The sequence below is a fragment of the Mustela nivalis genome (assembly GCF_964662115.1).
Source record: "Mustela nivalis genome assembly, chromosome: 19".
In the NCBI taxonomy this organism is placed as follows: domain Eukaryota; kingdom Metazoa; phylum Chordata; class Mammalia; order Carnivora; family Mustelidae; genus Mustela; species Mustela nivalis.
The window spans coordinates 27351504-27371945 of record NC_139038.1 but is presented as its reverse complement, the minus strand read 5'-3'; the positions used below and the strand labels follow the sequence as shown (position 1 = coordinate 27371945).

Sequence of the window (20442 nt, the reverse complement as noted above, 5' to 3'; positions counted from 1 at the left end):
GGGCTCCATGACAGGGTAAAGGAACAGCCCTGCTGTTCATGCTACAGTGAGAGTCTGTCTGCATCCCTGGGGGCAGGAGTATGGGATGAGAGCAGTCCACAGATATATTTGTATTTTTACAAATATATTGTATTTTTACAAATATACATACTTTTACTGTATGCCAGGAATTGGAGTTATGACAGACACAGTCCCTGTCCTCGTGGAGCCTATGCCCGATTGTGCAAACAGATACTCAACGAATGATTCCCCCCAAAGGCACAAAGTGTTTGCTCTTGTGCAAAGTGTCATAGGGGTGAAGTTTGGCGAATGTGTTTGGTCTGGGGGCTAGTGAAGAAGGGGTGATAGAGCTGAGGCTGAGCGGTGAGCAAGATGTTAAAAAGTTGAAGAGGCCGGGGGCAGAGGACTGTCCAGTTGGTGAGAAAAGCATGTGCAAAAGTCCTGGGGTCAGAGAAATTGAAGGGGTTGGCCGGGAGAGGGATTAAGGAGAAGCGGGGAGTGGGGATGGCAAGAGGGCAGAGGGCTGACCCCGCAGGACCTGGAGCTTCAGGGTGAGTGGGTTTGGTTTTGTTCTGCATTCCCAAACTTGGGTTCTAAAGCTTTTTTTGTGCCATGGGCCCTTTTCTCCTTTGCCAGTCAGGTCTGAGGATTATGTTCCTCACATAAATACAAAGGCTCACAAGGAGACGAATCACACACACACATCATATGTGAAGATTTTGTGATTACGTCTGTGTTTTTACTTGAGGCATAATTTAAATATAGTAAAATTCACTTTTTTAACAAAATGAAAGTTCATGAGTTGTGATAAACCCACATTATCATGTAACTACCAGCTCCTCGGTTGGTTGAGATCTAGGACAGCCCCATCGCCCTAAAAAAGTTCCCTCGGGCTTGCCCCTGCTTTGTGGTCAGCCCCTCCCTCCACACCCCCGTCCCCTGGCAACCACGGGTGTGTTTTCTGCCCCATCACTTTGCCTTCTCCAGAATGTCACGTGAACGCACCATGCTGACTGGGGGCTGTGTGCGGCTGACTTCTCAGACCGGCAGTTCAGCCGCCTTGCGAGTGTCCAAGTTTTAAGTTGCTCCGTGTGTTTGATGGTGTGGTTTTGCCCCACGTCGTTTTTTTCCATCGTCCAGTTGCGGGGCCCTGGGTTTGGGAAACGAACTGTACTTAAACACAGTTAGCAAAAGATTAAAAAACAAAGTAAAAATATACGTACGTTTCGTATGAAGGCCTATGAGGGGGTAGGCTGCCCCTGTAATTTTCAAGTCGTGATGATCGCATACGATCGTGGGAGAGAGCTTCAGCTATGTGTTTGCAGGCACGATTTCTAGTGACAGAGCCCCAGGTCCTGCTCATGCCTTGTGGCGTGTTGCCTCCACTCAGTGACCGGCCTTGCTGATTTGCGGGAATGTGATGTGATTGTTTTTCCATCCAAGTTCATGGACCTCTGGGTTCCAGCTGTAGCCTGTCCTTGGACCCCACGTTAAACCCCCCCCCCGTCCTAAAGGGAGATGTTTGGAGCAAGGGTGTGGCATGCCTGGTTCTGTGCTTTGAAAAGCTGAGTGTGGCCTCTGAGTGGAGAGTGGATTGGATTGTTGGGGCTGCGGGGTGGGGGGGTGCCCATAGGGTCACCCAGCACGAGGGGAGGGGGCTGGGGCCAGGGGAGCAGTGGGTGAACTGAGGACCAGCCCTGGTGGCAGAGCCAGTATGAGTTGCTGATGCATTAAATGTGGCGAGGGAGGGAGATGGGGGCCCCCCAGGGAGGATGAATGAGGACAGACAGACGGATATGCTTCTGGGGAGTAAAGGCAGGTGTCATGGGTGACCTCTAGCTCCTCAGAAGCCTGGCTCATGACCGGCTTGGGGGATGGGCCTCGGGAGGCCAGTTCTGCTTCTCGAGGGAATGACTGTGGCCTTTCTCCTAATTTTGAGAAAAAGCGGTCTTACTGCTTATGTTCTCTCCCTGATCGTTAAGTCATCTAAGACATGGAGTAATAGCCTCAGGTATCAGGAATGAAATAAAACCCCAGCCTCCCCTGCCCGCTGTCATTCTAACCAAGTCCCCTGCAGATGAGGTGTATAGGTGGAGGCAGATGATGAAACCTTCATCCCCTTAGGAAGGAGCGCAGTCCTCACTGTTCCCCAAGGGAGGAGAATTAGTCTGTCAGGACTGGGACTTCAGCATAGGTCTGTCCACCTGTAAAGCAAGGGTCGGCCCACTGCCTGTTTTTTAAATAAAGTTTTATGGGCACTCAGCAGTGCCCATTCATTCCGGAAAAAGTGTACCTCTCTCTTGTAAACTGAGCTGCTCCCCGCCTTCGCCGTCCTATCCCGGATCTACACACGGTGTCCCGAGATTCCCGCCGCTGTCACATGAGGGGCTGTGGTCCTTTCTCTCTTGTAGGTGAGGCAGCAGAGGCTCCGAGGACATCAATGGCATTTCCAGGGTCCCCAGCAAGGCGAGAGCACGGCTGGTACCGGAGCCGGGTCCTCGCCGGGCTGCTTTTGGGCACCACTGAGCTGAGGGCAGCCGTACTCCAGGACTGCCGTCTGCTGGGACGGTGGGGTCCTGAGCCCTGGTCTTCTGACAACTCCCTTGTATGCTTCTCTCCTGCAGCTGCTTGCTACCTTTTTAATTCAACTCGAGAGAAGGAAAGGAGTCCAGTCCTCAGGGATCATGCTCACTTTCTGGGCTGTAGCCCTACTGTGTGCCCTTGCCATCTTCAGATCCAAAATCATGGCTGCCTTAAAAGAGGTAAGTGGTTGGGGCGCCTGGGTGGCTCAGTGGGTTAAAGCCTCTGCCTTCGGCTCAGGTCATGATCCCAGGGTCCTGGGATCGAGCCCCACTTCAGGCTCTCTGCTCAGCGGGGAGCCTGCTTCCCTCTCTCTCTCTCTGCCTGCCTCTCTGCCTACTTGTGATCTCTCTCTGTCAAATAAATAAAATCTTAAAAAAAAAAAAAAAGAGGTAAGTGGTGGCCTTATTCCACATCTTCCCACAGCAGGCCCCTTGGAAGAGATGTTTGCTCCTTCCAGCTTAGGTGGAAATCACATGTTGTCATGGGAACCAGAGGATGGGTGCTACCTGGGCCCAGCTTCTTTACCAGGGATTTCCCCAGCTCATCCTGCCTTTGTTCTAAAACTTTCTTTCCTTAGGGCCCTACTTAATCTGTGTAGCTTCAGGGGCCCGTGTGGGTTCTCCAGGGGTTGGGAGCCACAGACAAATGCTCACCACCCTCTGAGCCTCTGTCCTCAGTAAACCGCAAGGCAGGTTGCCTCTCGATGCCGTCAGTCTGGAACGGAGCTCAGTGCGGAGTGGTATTTGCAGAGCGTCTGTCCCCCTGCCCCCCCATGGGGCCCAATACCTGTCCCCGTGTTACCTCGGTGCCATCAGCTAACACTCTGGCTAAGAAGTGGTTCTAGTTGGCTGTCGTACGCCACTCCTGGGAAGCCAGAAGGGCATGCTTTATCAGCCGCTACCCTGCTGTCCTCCGCCACCTTCGAGCTCCTCGGTCACTGATCCTCGGTCACTGATCGTTGATTAAGCACCTGCAGGGCAGCTGACATTTCTTGAGGTCATGTTTCCAAGGTGCCAGGCAGGGACAAAGTTTTTTTTTTTTAATTTCTTTTTCATGAATAATCCTATTAACTGCTCAGAATTACTCCTACGGGGTTTCTGAGCCTCGGCGCTAACTGATATTTTGGGCTGGAGATGTCTTTGTTGTGAGGGGCTCTCCTGACCTTTGTAGGTTGTTTGCGGTGGGGTGGGGTGGCATCCCTGGCCTCCACCCAGTGGGTGCCAGGAGCAGCCCCCAAATCAACGGTGAGCAAGAGCATCCCCGGCAACTCCCAGGTGTTCCCTGGGAGGTGACTCCCCCCTCCTCCCCACCCCAATTGAGAACCGCCCATCCATTTTTAGAAATCAAAGTGCAGAAAATTTGAGAGAGTTGGTAGCATCTGAGGGCCAGTACAAGGAGACCCAGGCCCTGACTATGGGCATGCTTCACTCCCACTCTGGAGCCTCCCTTCAGCACGTTGGCTGCCCTCACTGGGCATCGGGGACCGTACCGTGGTGTAACCGCTTTGCTCCTGCTGGGGGATGTGGCTCAGGGCAGGCAACCTTGTTCCTGGGTCTGCAGCCCGCTGCCCCGGGCTCTGCAGGCTGCTTCCAGAAAGTGATCTTCTCTTCCCCCTCCCTCGGCTCACGTTTAGGATGCTGAAATCGACGTGTTTCGCGATGTCACTTTCTACATTTACTTTTCGCTCGTGCTGATGCAGCTCGTGCTGTCCTGCTTCTCGGACCGACCACCGCTGTTCTCGGAAACCATCCACGACCCCGTAAGTGTGGTGAGAGACGTGTGTGTATGTGTGTGTGCGTGTGAGAAAAATACTGCCCTGCGCCAGCTCATGTGGATTAGCTCTCTGTTCCGTGCCAGTGTTGTCTGTCTGGGATCTCATTTCATCTTCCCCAAAGGCCCAGAGAGAGGGTGTATCATCGTCCCACTCTACAGATGGAAAAACAGAGGCCTGGCTGTGGCTAGGGGCACTTAATGATTCATAATTAAATAATTCATAATTGTCTATTCATAATAACAATTCATAATAATTCCTGATCAGTTATCTGATTCATAATTGTAAACAGCTGTGTCTTGCAGGCTGGTAGGTTTTCTCATTTGATTTCCATAGTGACTTTAGAACATGTGAGCAAACATTTAAAAGCTGGAAAATTTCCCAGAAATTCTAACTGTGCAGTTTTTCTAGAAAAATGAGGAGTTCTGGCAGTATTAGGACCACTATCCCCCACAGCAGCAGTTGACCTCAGCTGGGAGACGTGTAGCCCTACCTTACCGCAGTCCCCACCACTCCCTTTTGCCTTATGTAGTCTTGCTTCCTTTTATGGTCTGTGCCTGGCCCTTGGGGATTTGAATTGGTCTGTCCTGTCTGTTTGAGGCACAGGGAAATCCGTTATGTACCTGCGGATACGAGCGGGATAATGGCGGTAGGGCCAGTCTTCCTGCTGGTAGAATAAAAGGGAACGTAGTCCTTGACTGCTCCTACCTCTGTTCTTGCTCTCTGTTTCCCTCTTTTCTTTCCTCTCCATCCAGTGCCCCGTGCCAGGCTGGGCGCAGGGCTGTGGCAGTGAGTAAAGCAGTTCTTGCACACCTGAGGCCTGTGTTGTTATGGGGGTGAGTTAGGGGATGGTGGACAAGGAGTAACCCAGGAGCCAAGTATTGTCGGTCAGGTGGCAGTAAATCCTAAGAAGGAGAAGAAAGCATGGAAAGGAAATGGATATGTTGTTTGAAGGTCACGGGCAGTTTTGATGTGATAGGAGCCATCAAGGGAGGCCTCCCTCATGAAACCTCTCTGGAGCGAGGCCTCGCGCGAGCTGAGCACATACCCAGAGGAGGAGTGGTCCAGGCAGAGGGGTGGCAGGTGCACAGGCCCTGGGGCAGGAGCTGCTGTGAAATGTCAAGGGAGCAGCAGGAAAGACCAGTGTGGCTGGAGCAGCGAGAGGCCAGACACGGCTAAGACAAGGCATCCCACAGGTGGGGACAGTGGCCTGTAGTCACATGAGCCATTGGATTTTGTTCTGAGTGGGAGGGGAGACTTTGGAGCATTTATTTGATGCTTTGTTCATGGTTAGTCAACTGTTAACTGGGCAAATTGCAGCCAGAGCAGTTTTCAGCTGCTGTGGCTCGGCTGGGCTTGGCCTGCATCTCAGCAAGGGGCTGAGGATGCCTTCGTGGGTGATGGAGGCCCCTGTGGGGAGTCTGCTCGGAGGAGGTTGACCCTTGCCACCGTGTTTGTTAGAAACCCATGTCCCGGTGTGTGTTCCGAGAGGCCCCATTCTTGGACTTCCCTGATCGAGGAGGAACGGTGCTGGAGAAATGTGCAGAGAGTGTGTGTGTGTGTGTGTGTGTGTGTGCGACACGTGTGTTCGTCTGCATGAAAATATGTGGGTGCATGTGTGTGTTCATGTGTTCTTGTGCGTGTGTATAAAGTTATTGAGGGCAGCACCCGTGGCCGGGACACCCACTGGATCCCAGCTCACGCCTGGCACAAAGGAGGGGCTCAGAGGGCTGCAGCTGTCAGGTCTCCTGGGCCAAGTGTTCGTGTGTGTGGGTGTGGATGTTTGGCCATGGCGTGTCCCTATCAGGAAACTTTGATTAAATGTCAGGCCGTGCTGTGGAGCTGGCGAGTGCAGAGACCAAGTCATACCCGCCTGAGTGGCCACAGACCCCGCTCTGCTCGCAGGGCACACTGAGCCCGGGAGACGCTGGCAGGGCGACCCGAACCCCACCTGGGCTCCCAGACTCCCTGTAACACCTGAGATTCTGCCTTCCGGAAGGGACTGTCTCACATGCTCTGGGCCGGAGTTTCTGATTTCCGGTTCCCCCTGGGGATTTGGATAAAGCTCCTTTCGCTTCTTTTCCTGGGTGCTCGCAGAGCTGGCTTCCTCCTCCTGTTGTACTGTCTGCGTTCCCGGCAGCCAGGGTCACTCTGCCACACCCGGGCAGCTGGAGGCTGGGCTGCAGGGGGGCTGGGACACCCCGACTCTTGTCCCCTGCCATTCTTTTTTTTTTATTATTAGGAATGGAAGCTTAGAGAAGATGATTGGGACTGTTAGGCCCTACCTTACACCCTGAGTCTGATGGGGGAAGCGACAGGTGTCACGGAAGAGGAGCCTCTGGTTGGAGTTGGGTAGATCGGGGGTTCCCCTAGCCCTTCAGCATTCATTAAGCATCTGTCTTACCCTCTGCATGGTTCTGGGGACACAGCAAGGTGTGCAGTTGACGTGGTTCGTGCATCACTACGGCTATCCGCTACCCCGTAACAAAGCACCTTGAATTTGGTTCCATAAAACAATAGTAGTTTATCCTTAGGTTTCCTCCTCCTGGGAATTTCCTGGGCTCAACTGGGCGGCTCCCCTGCGGGGTCTCCCGCAGCCTCGCTCACGTGTCCGGTGGTTAGCACTGGCCCCCAGCCCGAGCCTCCAGTGGAGTCTGACAGTCCACGTCTTCGTGGCCTGGGTGACATCACAGTGCGGCGGTGCGCGTCTAAGAACAAGTGTTCCTAGACAGAGAGCTAGGTGGAAGCTGTGTCACCACTTACGACCCAGTCCCAGCACCCCGTGGTGTCACTCCTGCCACACTCTCTCGATGGAGGCCATCCCGAAAGTCGGCTTGAGTTCGAGGAGTGGGGACATAACCCGCCCCTCTAGGTGGGGGCAAGGTCCTAAGAAGAGCTTGTGGGATGGCTGATGACGTCTGGCCGTAATTTGGAGAGTGCAGTTTACGGGGTAAGTTCAGGAAGCTTGTGGCCTCACAAGGGACAGTCATCGATGGGGTGAGCAAACAGCTGTGCAACTCCAGGCGTGAAGAAGCCTGGGAAGCCTGAGAATCAGGGTGTAGGACTTAAGATTTGTGACCTCAGGCAAGTCCCTCCTCCTTCCAGAACCTCAGTGCTGCCTTCTTGAAAATGGTTCAAGGCTCCATGTGGTGCTTGCGGCAGCCGCTTCCCCCCGGGACCTGAGGCCTGTGATGAGGAGAGGAGCACACAGATAGGTGCTTTCTCTGCCTGTCTCCCCCTTCATCATCAGGGCTTGCATCAGAGATGCAGAGAATCTGGCCCCAGCTGCCCTCCTGAGGTCAGAGCCTCGGTCATAGGTTGCTTATTCTTGGAGGTGGCGGTCAGCTGTGCTCCTGGAGTGGCCTGGGTCAGGCGGGGTCTATGGTGGGGGGAGCTGGCAGCACTGGGCTGCTCTGGGCTCTCTTCAGCTGAGTCAGGAAGCCAGGGTCCGCCCCAGCTGGCCCTCTGCCATTTGCATGACTCAGACATCTGTTCTGGTCTTGGTTTTTTGGTGGGGCTGCTCCGCTCTCTCCTCCGGGCCTGCGGCTGCCTAGACTCTCAGAGTGGCTGACCAAGCCTCACAGGGCTCTCCCGGGGTTCCTGTCCGGCTCCAGCCTATGATCCTTCAGCTTGGAGGCCTGGAGGCTCCTGCTTAGGGTGGGGTGGGAGGGAGGGAGGAGGGGTTTCCATTTGTGCTTGGAGGCGTCAAGGGCAAACGTGGTCGGTAGCATAAACCCCCACTTCTCAGAGTGGGGTCATCGGACCAGCTACATCAGCACCCCCAGGTGCTGTTAGAAACGCAGCATTTTGGCCAACTGAGCCCTGCTGCGTGAGAGTCTCACTTTAACGAGATCCACGGGTTGAAAAGCATTGGTTTAGCACATTTAGGAAAATCACTCAGCTCGCGCGGTTTAAGAGGTATTTTTAGCCCGGTCCGTAAATAAGGAATATAACCCCCCACCCCCCAACCAGTATTTTGCTGTGAATACGTCAAACTTGCAGAAAAGTTGAAAGAATGACACAGCAAGTTCCCATCTACTCACCAGCCTGATTTCACAGTTAACATTTTGTGAACCTTGCTTCATCACGTATCCGGCCGGCCAGCCGACCAGCCAGCCAACTCCTTGATTTTTTTTGTAGCTGAAACTTAACTTGGAAATTCTTGGTATCCTTCCCCTAGACGCTGGGCCGTGCCAAGAGTTCCGTATCTGTTTAACATTTCTGTTTTATTTTCTTAAAGCAGAATTTACATAGTGATATTGCTGAATCTGACGTGACTGTTTGATGTCTGCTGACAAAAGGGTATCCCAAGCTTGCCCTGTCAAGATCTAGAACATTACCAGGACCCCAGAAAGTTCCCTGCTGCCCCTCCTGGTTTGTCTCTGCCCTGCACACCCCAGAAGCAGCCATGGAGCTTGGACTGTTATGAAAGCATCGTAAACCCAGTGTTAAAGGCTTTTCCCCCTTCTGCTATTGGTCGTTAGTAGTTCAGTGTGGTGTGGGACCCAGGGGTGGGGGTGGAGGTGGTGCTCGGTGCTCAGCCAGACTCTGAGAATGGAAATGAACAAACTTGACCATCGAGGAGAGGGCAGTGGACAGATAAACCAAGAGCTCTGGGCTGGCCAGTGGGCTCTGAGGCTAGGCACGTGCTAGGGGCGCAGGGGCCCATGGAGAGATTCCTAGCTCAGCCTGGGGCTCCAAGGCCAGTACCCAGGGAAGGAGAGGCCTGCATCCAGGGAGTAAGAGACATTGGTCAGGCCAGCAAGGCTGCACAGGAAGGTCCTCCTGGCAGAGGACCGAGTGTGTGCAGAGACCCGGCTGTATGCAGGAAACCGTGGGTGTTGGGGAGCTGCATGGTGTGCTTGACTGGGCTGGAGGGGCCGGGGAGCCGAGTGTGCAAAATCAAGGGTAGACGCGAGTGTCACCCTGAGAACTTGTGATCTTGACCCAGTGGAGGATTCTCAGCATGGGGAGTGACACTCTCAGGTTGGAGGACCCCTCCCCACCCCCCCACCCCCTCCCCCGGCTGAGAGGAGGAGGGTGTGTGGAACACGAAGAGGCTGGTGGCACTTACAGCCGTTCCAGCTGTGCAGGCAGGTCAGGAGGGAGGCTGAGCTGGACGGTGACCGTCTGTGTTGTTACTATTTTTTTTTTTTTTAAGATTTTGTTTATTTATTTGATAGAGATCACAAGTAGGCAGACAGGCAAGCAGAGAGAGAGAGGGGGAAGCAGGCTCCCTGCTGAGCAGAGAGCCTGATGCGGGGCTCAATCTCAGGACCCTGGGATCATGACCTGAGCTGAAGACAGAGGAATAACCCACCGAGCCACCCAGGCGCCCCAGTTTCTGTTGTTTTAACATAGTCCATTCGAAGCAGCTCTGTGAGGCAGGATGGTGAGCCTCCCCTCATTGTAAGAGAACATGGAGTGCCAGAGTGCTGGAGGGTCTTGCCTAAGATGAAAAGCCTTTCTCCTGGGTTAGTGCACTTGGGTGTGCATCACATGGGAGGCCTGATAAACCGTGGACAACTGATGCCCACCCCCAGAGTCTGCGCCAGTGGATTTGGGTGGGACCCAGGTTTTGCTTTTCTAAGAACTCCTCAGGCACCATGGCTGCTGGTGATGGAGGGGCACATTGGAGCCCCCGTGCCCTCAGCCATGCTGCTGTATCTCACACCCCTTACTGCTGGGTGTGAAGGCAGTGCAGAGTGCGAGTTAACCGGCAGAATCAGCGCCAGAAAAGCGGTGCGGGGCTCCAGAGACCATGTGACATAAAGGCCACGGTGCTGAAGGAACCAGCCAGGGTCCCCAGACTGCCCGGGCTGAGCTAATGAATGACCAAAGAATGATCAAAGAACCAGTGCCTAGGACTGTTGTACCAAATGGGTTTAAGCCGCGTGGTTTCTGGCCAGATCGGCGAGTGCCAGATACAGGTGCCAAAGAATGTGGCTTTCCATCCATGGTGCACACATCAGACTTTCTTCCCGCCCTTCCCTTCATCCAAGGCTTGTCTGAGTCTTTCTCCTTTCCGAGTGAATGGGGCGCCTGGTAATAAGACTCCGGGCTCCTTGCTGGAACGCGAGCTGCTCCGCCCCAGCCTCAGTGGCTGGGAAGCCCCGAGGTGGTAGCTTTGAGAATGTTCTGCTTGGTTTCGGTTGAACGGGATGCCCTCTGGGTTCTCATCCAGCACCCGTGCCCTTTGTTTTTCTTCTTTAGTTTTCAGTTCTTGACTCCTCCAGACTTCAAGTTGTCTGTGATCATATAAGGCCTTCAATATCAGGTAGGGACTTCCAGAAACCAGCTCCCAAACTTAAGAGAGTTCCTTCTCTGGCCCTGGCAATGCGGGCCTTCTGTCGGCATGACAGGACGGCTTCTTGTAATCTGAAAATCCCCATTTGGAAGCAAAGGAGGGAGGAGGCGAATTGGACAAAGCTCTTAGAGCATGCAAATTAGAAACTGTGAAATGTTCTTATAAATAATGCGATCTCATTGCATTTGCCGGGGGAATTTTCTTGCAGCAGCTGGGATTTTTCCTGGCCAGGGTGAGGATGAATCTTTTCCCTCTGGGCGGTTGTTTCTTACGGTCTCATGGGTACGGACTCCATTTGTATCCAGGAGGGTGGAAAGGCAATGAACTTGCCTTCAATTCCGCAATCGGAAGGTTGTTTTGGTCCTGCCCCACAGCTAGAGTAGCCTGATGTTGAGAGAATGCCAGGATTTGGGGACCTCTCCTGTGTGCATATGCCTAACACCGGGCTGTTTGCAGTGGGGCTCGTGCTGAATAAGAAAAAAACATCGTACCCTTGAGAATGAGAAAAAGACATTGCAGCCCGCCTGTGTGGGTGGTTGACTTTGGGCCCGCCCTTGCGTCCTTTGGGCTGATGCAGCCCCTCGCAGGCACAGGACTTGGAAGTCTTGAGATGGGCACGGGCTGCCTCTCAGCCCCGACCTGCCCCACTGCCAGGCATCTCTGTGCAAGGTCTGTGACTCACACAGCGACTCTCCATGTCAAAGCCGAGAGTGAGAGAAGCCCGGATTTGGAGGCAAGCGGCCGTCGTTTGAGCCCTGGTTTTATGCCTTGGTAGTCCCTGTTTCAGGGTGTTGGGTGCTCTGATGCAAGCAGAGCTTCACCAGCTCCCTCTGTAGCGAGCCAGACAGGAAATACTTAGCTTAACCACATAGCTCATGCTGTGGGTACTCCCCTCTGCGTCGGGGCTTGGAAGCAGACATGGACAGCATGTGAATGAACCATGATCACCGTGTGGCGGTCGTACCTTACAGACACGCAGCCAGCCTGTGGGCCTCTCTCTGCCAGCCCTCGTGGAAAGCATCTGGTTCGGCGCTCAGTGTGCCGTGGGGCTGCAGGAAGCAGAAGATGTTATCGTCATTGTTTCAGATTTAATATTAATACCATTACTACCGCTTCTTCCAGCTGTCACCCTGTGCCAGGTGCTATTCTAAGGAATCGTAACATGTTCCATCTCGTTTAGTCTCCTCGCCAGGTAACTTGGCTGAGGGCCCGTAGCTGGTAAATGGCAGGACTGGGATTGGGAGCCTCCCTCTCTGAGCTCCTCCTTGCTGTTTGCTGCCTCTCCTGTAAGCAAGCCCCGGCCCCCATCTCTCTCTGACACCTTCATTTTTCTTCTTCGTTGTGGCTCTCCTGTTGATCCTTAAATATGTATTCCCATCATCTTGCTAATTGTCCATCCCAGGTGGGAAGCGGTATCAGGTGGGGACCTCTCCATCTTGTCTGGTCTCCAGCCACCTCTTGGCATCTAAGCAGGCCCTCCCTAAATATTTGCTCAAGAAATAACTGAGTCATTGTTGGCTGTGCCCCACCCCCTTCCATGTCACCTTTCCCACTGGAACCCCACCTTTTCACCCTGGGGTGGAATCGGGCTACAGTGGAGGTGTATTTGAGATCGACATGATAACCCACCCACCACCAGCCTCCTGAGCAAAAGCCTCCGCCTTCCCCACGAATAATGTTGCCGCGCGCTGGGTTGGAAAAGCTCTAGCTTACAGCACAGTCCTGTGGACTCAATCACTTGTCCCTCCTTGCAGTCGCGTGAGTAGGCTGAGCAGCTGACGCACCGCTCCCTGTCACCCAGATTCGAAAACCGAGGCTTCAAGCTGGAGGCACTTGCCCCACCTCGTTCAGCGAGAAAATGGCCTCTCAGGGATTTGAACCCAGGCTCCAAAGTCTGAACTCACTGTCCTTTAGGTTGGTCTGGAGCACAGGTCTTTGAGGCAGATAGCACCTGATTGCCTTATTAAAAGTCTCCTGAGGCCAGGGCCCCAGCCCACAAGCAAGCCCACAGGCACTGATCTGAGCTGGTCTGGAGTGGGTGTTCAATGGGTTCCCTAGGCTGGACTCTGGTGCAGGTGGGGCTGGGAGCCTCCTGATACCCCTGTGGTCCCTGCGTGGAGCCCGGTGGTTCTGGGCCCAGGATGCATGTTTTTGTCCATAAGGAAGCTTCTCGTTTAGCTTTTTATGGAAGCTTGCACACGTGTACGGAAGTAGGCAGCAGCGGGTAACAGAGGACTGTAGACTACCTTTATTCTGCACCTTCCTGCGTAAGTACTTCAGTACCTGTCTCTGAAAACCAGGGAGTTAAACATGTTTAGTAACTTTTTATTTGGAAATAAACTTGGCTTAGCAAAGGTTGCATGAATAGAATTCGTGCGTGCCCTCCACCCACCTCTCCGCAGTGAGACTGTCTGAAAGATAAGGATTTTAAACAGCCCAACGGTGACCCCACTCTCTGGCCTAAAAGCATTCATAGTAATCATTGGGTATTGCCGAATATTCTAGTAATCCCCTGCGATTGCAAAATGGCCCATTGTCTTAATGTTCTGTCATTCACTCTTTGCTTATTAGCTGGACTGTATTTTGGCGGTGGCGGAGGGACAGAGGAGAGGGAGAGAGAGAGAATGTCAACCAGGCTCCGTGTCCAGCAGAGAGCCCAATGCGGGACTCGATCTCCCAACCCTGAGGTCATGACCTGAGCCGAAATCAAGAGTTGGAGGTTTCACTGACTGAGCCTCCCTGCTGGACTGATTCTATGCAAAGACATTTCCCTTTTCTCTCTTTGGTCACGCTCTGGTGAAGTTCATTTAGAAAAGCTGGGGAACACGCTTGGCTCCTGCCCTTTCTCTGTTTTCTAAGACCGTGGCTTGGTTCACATGTGTCTTGGCATGAGCGACACCAAGGGGTTGCCCTTTTGTTTTTTTTTTTTTGTCCCCCCAGTGTCATTGTGAGATTGTGTCTTTAATCAGACATGATGGTTGCAGTCATTTCTCCTTATTGGCCTGATGGCAGCTCCCTTCATCCCTTTTGGGGCAAGTTCGGAGCCGCTTCTGGTTGTGGCTGAGGACTTTTAACTCCACACGGCTTTAGCTTCCGTGGTAACAGGTGTGAGAAGACAGTGGAGGCTTATCTGGGACATTTCCGGCCTAGCTGCTTTGCCAGGGAGACTCTGGGAGCGAAAAGCAAACATAAAAGCTTGATGTCCTGGTCTCACCCCAGACCAGCTTGATGAGACTCTCGGGAGGTGGAGACCAGGTACGGTGTTATTTTTAAAGCACCTGCCGCCTGGATGGAAAACCACTCTGGCAGAATGTGTGTGTTTGTGTGTTTCCAAGGCTGTCTCTGAAAAAATGCTGGAACATGGAGCAGCCTCCTCTGTTAGAGACCTTATTGCTGCATGGTGACCCCTCCCCCCCTTGACTAAAGCATATATTTTACAATGTAGATCTGAATGTTTTCACTGTGGAAAGTTGGCCCTTGTGTGTGGTCTCTGAGGCTCCATGCCGACATCCTTTTCCGTGTGTGTGTGTGTGTGTGTGTGTGTGTCTGCGCGCGCGCTGTTGGAGCTCATTTCTGTGCCTCTGGGAAAGAGGTTCTGTGAGAGTTTTCTTGGAATATGTTGATGACTTGCCTTTGCCCTTGGGATAAGGACCAGAATCCCTTACATGGCCTCCAGTATAGACTGCTCAGCCCCTTCTAGGTTCCCAGAGTGGGTTATGCCCCCTTCTGCCACAGGACCTTTGCACACACACAGTCTTGGGGCTGAGACCGCCTTGCTCTCTCCCCCTTTCCTCGTTTTCCTCTCCTCAGTTTTCAGACCCCAGCTCAGGGACGCTTTCTCTGACCTTCATCCCCTAGATCAGCCCCCATCCGCTTATCGGCTCTCTTGCTGTGATCTCACTAAGATACCAGTGACCTCACTGGTACACTGACCTAGCTTCAGGGAACGATCCTCATGCCAGTTGAAGTTGTGTGTTTGCTCACAGGACTATATGATTAATGTCTCTTTCTGAAGCCTGTTAGGGACTCGCCGTCTGTGTCCTCTGCTTCCAGCGGGGGGAGCCTGGCAAGACCATTCCATCCCTCTGCTCTTCTGTTTCTTTAACTCCAAAGCGAGGATGATGCTTTTAGCTACTTCCTAGGGTGGTTGCAAAGATTGCAGGAGATCATGTGTGTAAAGCACTTACAGCAGAGTTAGCCCGTACAGAAGTTAGCAGGTGTCACTGTTACTCTAGTGCACTGCAGGCTTCCTGAAGGCGGGGGTTGTGTCTGCTCAGATTTATATACATGGTGCTGGGCATGTAGCAGGTGCTCAGAAAATACATGTTGAATGAACGAATGAAACAGGAATAATAGTAATTCCCACGCTTGTAAGGTTCTATGAGGATGTAAGACGATGCTGGCTCTTGGTAGAGCGTCCGGCACGTAGCTGGTGGTCAGACGGTTATTTGTTGAATGGATGAGTCAGTGAATGAATGGGGGTAACTGGCACACTCCCCGGGTTGCCATGGAATTGAATATAAGGCAGGGAGGGTAAGTGGCGTTCTCTACTGCTTTTGCACGTAGTAGACACTCAGGAAATATTTCCTGGATAACACTGGCGAGTTACCATGTGTTTCTTTGACAGTCACGGGGGCTCAGGAGAGAAACCCTTTTGGGGTGCGAGTCATCGGTGTGAGGGGGGCTGCTGGTTTTTCGAGAGTAGGAGAGCTCTGCTCCCTGCTTGTTGCCAAATGCGCCTAGACGAGAGGTTTAATCGATCATTTCCTGTTTATTCCCACCCCATGTGTTCTCTCCACTAGAATCCCTGCCCGGAAGCGAGCGCCTCCTTCCTTTCCAGAGTCACCTTCTGGTGGATTACAGGGTAAGGCCAGGCGGGTGCTTCGGGCCTGCTGTCCCTTCATCAGCCCTTCAGTGCACGTGCTGAGCAGGCCTGTCCTGGGCCCTGGGGCTCAGACGCGGACCCTCTGCCCGTGTGCACGGACTTGACGTGTGAACCATAAATGGCTTGCAGCACTTCTGTGCATGGCTTCACCCAGGGCACTTAGAAGCCGTGTGCTCTTGGTTTTCGGATTTGGGTTGTTTTTTTGTTTTTTTTTTTAAACGTCAGGTTAATTACAGTTGTTGGCCAAGAAATAAAATTGCCATTAGAAAAATAATGCCATGCCCTGTAAGAAATGTGGGTATAAGAAACAGGCATAGATCCACAACCAGAAACTCCCAAGGCACCTGCTCACTTTAGGCTCCCTTCCTGTCTTTTTTTCCCACACATTTCTTCCTGCACGATGTTGCATCTTACCCAGGATTCTAGGAATCCCTTTTCCCCCATAAGCACTGTTCCTTGTCTTAATAAACTTTGCACAGACATCTTTTTTTTTTTTAAATTAAATACTGTTCACATTATCAGTTAAGGAACATCTCAGGGACAGTTGGGGTCATTGGAGTGTGGACTGCGGGTCATGCCATCGTTAGATTTCTGATTTTCGTGAGTTGCTCTCTGGCTTCTGTGAGAGTGTGCCCTTTTTCTAAGGGGGATACACGGTAACGGGTGCAAGCACGCTGCGTCCACAGCTTCTGCTGAAGGGGTTCAGAGAAAAAGTCTCTGTGTGTATATTTATAGGTAGAGAGAAGAATACAGCAGATGTGGTAAGATGTTAGCAGCGGTGAGCTGGGGAAGGGGTAGGTATTCATGTGATTTTTCTGTAAGTTTGATAATGATTTCAGAACAAGTTACAAGTGACAGGTTTATGTTCTTTATGGAAGTGTTCAAACATGTAGAAAGCAAGTCTAACCAAACTCAACAAACTTATCGTTGGGATTTAACGATGATGACTGCTTTGCCACTGAGTCTTAAAAACTTTTTTTAAAGTGGAGCCACTGTAAAATCTGTATCCTGAGTACTCTGTGTCTTTGAAAAATGAAGGCATGTTTTCTGGGCGACCTAATGGAATTAGGGGTGATGAGTTAATGTGCCCAGATGTCCCGTGCATATTGCGATTTTCCTAAGTGCGTGCTGATGTCCGTGGCGGTGGGCTGGTGTGGCAGGTGTGGGCGACAAGGGTCTACGTCCCCTTGCTGCGACTCTCATCTCCTTCCCCTGGTGTTTTGGCCCCAGGCTGATGGTTCACGGCTACCGCCAGCCGCTGGAGAGCACTGACCTCTGGTCCCTGAATAAGGAGGACACGTCAGAGCAAGTTGTGCCCATTTTGGTAAAGAACTGGAAGAAGGAGTGTGCCAAATCCAAAAGGTAAGTGCGAGCCTCTTGCCACAGGGGAGAGCTGGGCGTTCTCTAGGACCACCGGGTCACCCCCTTTCCTGCCGCCACGGTGCAGAATGGTGGCGGCATCCCCTCTGACTAGCTTCGGGGTCCTGGGCGAGCTGCTTCACTCTTCCCAGCCGTGGTCCGCTCATCTGCAAAATCCAGGAAGAGTCTTCCACGTAGCTAAGGCAGTCTGGGTAGACAAAAGTGAAAGATGGATGCTGGTTGCTTGGGCCCTCGGCAAGGGCATGCCTGGGGTGCGCAGCCCCGCTCTGCCTGAGACAGCGGCACCTTACCTGTCTCACCGGGAGCGTCCGGCCTCCTGAGTGTTCTTGCTCTTTTCACTGTTTTGGCTTCGACACACCAAGCCCATCGCTTCAGCAGCTATTCTGCCCAGGAAGCCCTCACCAAGGGTGCTTTGGACTGTGCTGCATTTAAAAAATAAAATAAACTTTAGTGGTTTTTTTTTTCCCGTCTTTAAGATTGTATTTATTTATTTGACAGAGAGAGAGACAGCAAGAGAGGGAGCACGAGCGGGGATGGGGAGTGGGAGAGGGAGAAGCAGACTCCCCGCTGAGCGGGGAGCCCAGTGCGGGGCTTGATCCCAAGACCCTGAGATCATGACGTGAGCCAAAGGCAGATGTGCAAAGACTGAGCTACCCAGGTGCCCCTAGACTTGAGTTTTCACAGTGGAAGGCACAGGGGGTTGTGTGTAAGCCCCCCCTTTCCCATACATAGTCTCCTTTGTTATCAGTGTCCCCCAGCAGAAAGGATATTTGTGAGAATTGATGAACCCATGCTGACTATCATACTTTGCATTATGGGTCACATTTGCTGTCCTGAATTTTATTTTATTTATGTATCTTTTTTAAGATTTTTAATTTATTTATTAGAGAGCGTGTGTGAGCAGGGGGAGGGACAGAAGGAGAAACAGACTCCTTGCTGAGCAGGGAGCCTAATGTGGGGCTCGATCCCAGGACCCTGGGATCATGACCTGAGCCGAAGGCAGACACTTCACCGACTGAGCCCCGCAGGCGGCCCGGTATCCCGAGTTTCAGACACGCCACCCACATGAGCTGCATGCCATCCCGTGACCTCTTACCAGGTTATTTTGGGAATCAGGCCAGGGCCTCCCCAGCACATACTTGATTTCATCAAACCTGAGACATCCTCAGTTATGTGAAACAGCATTGTATTACGTGCTGGTAAGAAAGGAAAGTGGCTGTTACAGGAGGGTAGGTCCTGGGCCTTGGCCTGTGTCCCGTGTCCAGAGGAGGCAGTTGAGAACTTACGGGTGACATGGGGGTGGTAGAGGGTGGTGGCAGGAGAAGAAACAAAAGTGGCTGTCCTTCCTCCTGTGGCTTTATGGGGTAGGCCTGTTGTTGACCTCTTAGCACTGGAGGCCTAGTTACCAGAACACCCATGTTACAGATCTTTGGTCAGGCCTGGTTGGGGCTGGGGACTCAGTATATTCGTCCTGTTGGCTACTAGGACACCAGCAGAGAGGCCCTTGTGACGCTGAGCTGGTGCCCATTCGGGGTAGCCACGGACACAGGAGAGGTTGTCTTAGGGCCGGCAGGTCGAGCCATAAGCCTCTGTGGGCGGGCATTGCGAGATGGGCTGTGTTCTGGGCACGTATGGCTCCTCCTGAACCTGGTCTGAGTCTGGTGCCTGTGACCCCGTAGGAGGTTCTCAGGCAGAGGCGGGTCCCTGGGTCCACCCTTCTGGGTGAGCAGGTGATTGCAGATGGCGTGGGAGAGGTGGCCTCTGAGGCTCCGCGGAAGGAGGACCAGGCTTGAACGAGAAGCCCTGTCACCGTCCTGGCCCTTAACTGATTCGTTCAGTAGTTCTAAGGTCTCCTGCTGCTGTGCAGTCAGTTTAGGCCGTCTGTGTTCAGACTGTGGGACCAAAGAGGCTCCTTGTTTGGGGCCACCCTACCTTCCATATAGGAGCCAGACAGGACGGAAGTCGAACATACACGGACAGGGAAAGTTTTATGAGATTATAGCAAGGACGTGGGGCGAGTGAGGGGCTGAGGAAACTGATAGAGACGCCGTGGGTGGGGATAGACTCGCACAAGGCGACATTTGAGCAGAAGTTCATAGTGAAGGAAGTAGTGACCCGTGTCCATGTGTGTGGGAAGGGCTTTATGGTTAGAGGGAAGAGCGCATGCAAAGGTCCTGAGGTAGAGGCGAGTCTGGCATGCTTATGGAGAAGTAGGATGAGCAGTGTGGCCTGAGTGGAGTGTGTGAGGGGCAGAATGGAAGGCGGGAAGGGAGGAGAAGCATTTGCAGGGGTCTCATGGGCCGAGCTAGCGCGTTCAGGTTTGATCCTAAGTGCAGTGAGAAGTCAGAGGGGAGATTTGTGCAGGCCAGTGGCACGTCCTGAGTTTTGTTTTTTAACCAGTGGTGCTGCCCTGGGGAAGGTGAGAGAGGGGGCAGGGAGACCAGGGTGGGGCCTTAGGGGCCGTGTCCCTCAGGTCCCTTCGTGCCCCAGAGCCCCTGTTTGCTGCTCAGAGGGATTTCTGACAGTTCAGTGCGATAAACATCATGGGTAAACCCTGTCATTGTCCTGGGTAAACCCCAGGCAGGTAATACCATACGAGTGGTGTTGCTTCATCTGGATGCAGCCCTGGGCTGGGCGTTCCCATCTTGCCTGGCAGGATGTGGTGAGCCCTGGCTCCTCAGGCTTCAACATGGGCCACCCCTAGAGGCACTGGCTCTCTTAATACCTCAGCCTTCAGGGGTTCTCAGCTTAGGGGTCTACTGCCTTGTCATTCGCTCTGTCTCTAGAGGCACAAACCAGATGGACATGGTGGGCGAAGGGAGAGTCCTCTTCTCTGCTGGGATTTCTTGGTGTGGCCCCTTGTGGCCAGGCCTCCTCACTTAGCTGGGGAACAGGCTGCCGGTAGGAGGGAGAAGTTACAGAAGGGCTCTGGCAGACCATACGGGTGATGGATATGTTCACCACCTTGATTTTGCGGACAGTATCATAGCCTGTGTGTCCATGTAGGTCAAAACTCATCCATTCATACACTCCCAATATGTGCGACCGAACATACATCAGTTACACCTCAATTAAGCTATAGATGTTTTTTAAAAAGCAGAAAACATGCTTAAAGACAGGGTGGCCCTTTTTGCTTAATTGTCTCTATTTTGTAAAGGAATGCAGATAGAAAATACCGAAAAAATGACACAAAGCCCCAGCACGTGTGTGCTGAGCGGTGGTTCTGAACCTTGCAGACTCACTGTTGCCTTGAATACAAAGATTTTCCAACATCAGTACAGTTACTTTAAGGTAATAGGTCAGTAAAAATAGCCCACCCACATAGCTAAAATTTAAAAAATCAACAAAATGCTCTCACTAGACTTCTGAGGAAATCTGAAATGGTTTTGTCGTAGGACAATGTGTATTTCAGTGAGTAGATGCTCTGGCGCGTGCGCGCTGGGAGAACAGAATGGAGAGCTGCTGCTTGTCGCAAAGGGGAGGGTTCCCTGTGACAGCTGCAAATCCCTCCCGATC

General features: G+C 52.7%; 1 protein-coding gene across 3 annotated transcripts in view; it reads left to right on the top strand.

The window, feature by feature from the left end:
* ABCC1 (ATP binding cassette subfamily C member 1 (ABCC1 blood group)) overlaps window positions 1-20442 on the top strand; it is a 318947-nt gene that overhangs the window by 235003 nt on the left and 63502 nt on the right. For 2 of the 3 annotated variants that reach the window (XR_014306603.1, XM_082714999.1), the window contains exons 4-7: window positions 2625-2762; window positions 4217-4342; window positions 15464-15525; window positions 16777-16908. The exons of the other annotated variant lie outside the window; for it this stretch is intronic. Coding sequence is in view for 1 of the 2 variants with exons in the window: in XM_082714999.1 (XP_082571125.1) it covers window positions 2625-2762; window positions 4217-4342; window positions 15464-15525; window positions 16777-16908 (458 nt within the window). In the remaining variant the exon portion in view is untranslated. The remainder of the gene's footprint in view (window positions 1-2624; window positions 2763-4216; window positions 4343-15463; window positions 15526-16776; window positions 16909-20442) is intronic. 3 annotated transcript variants of the gene reach the window in all.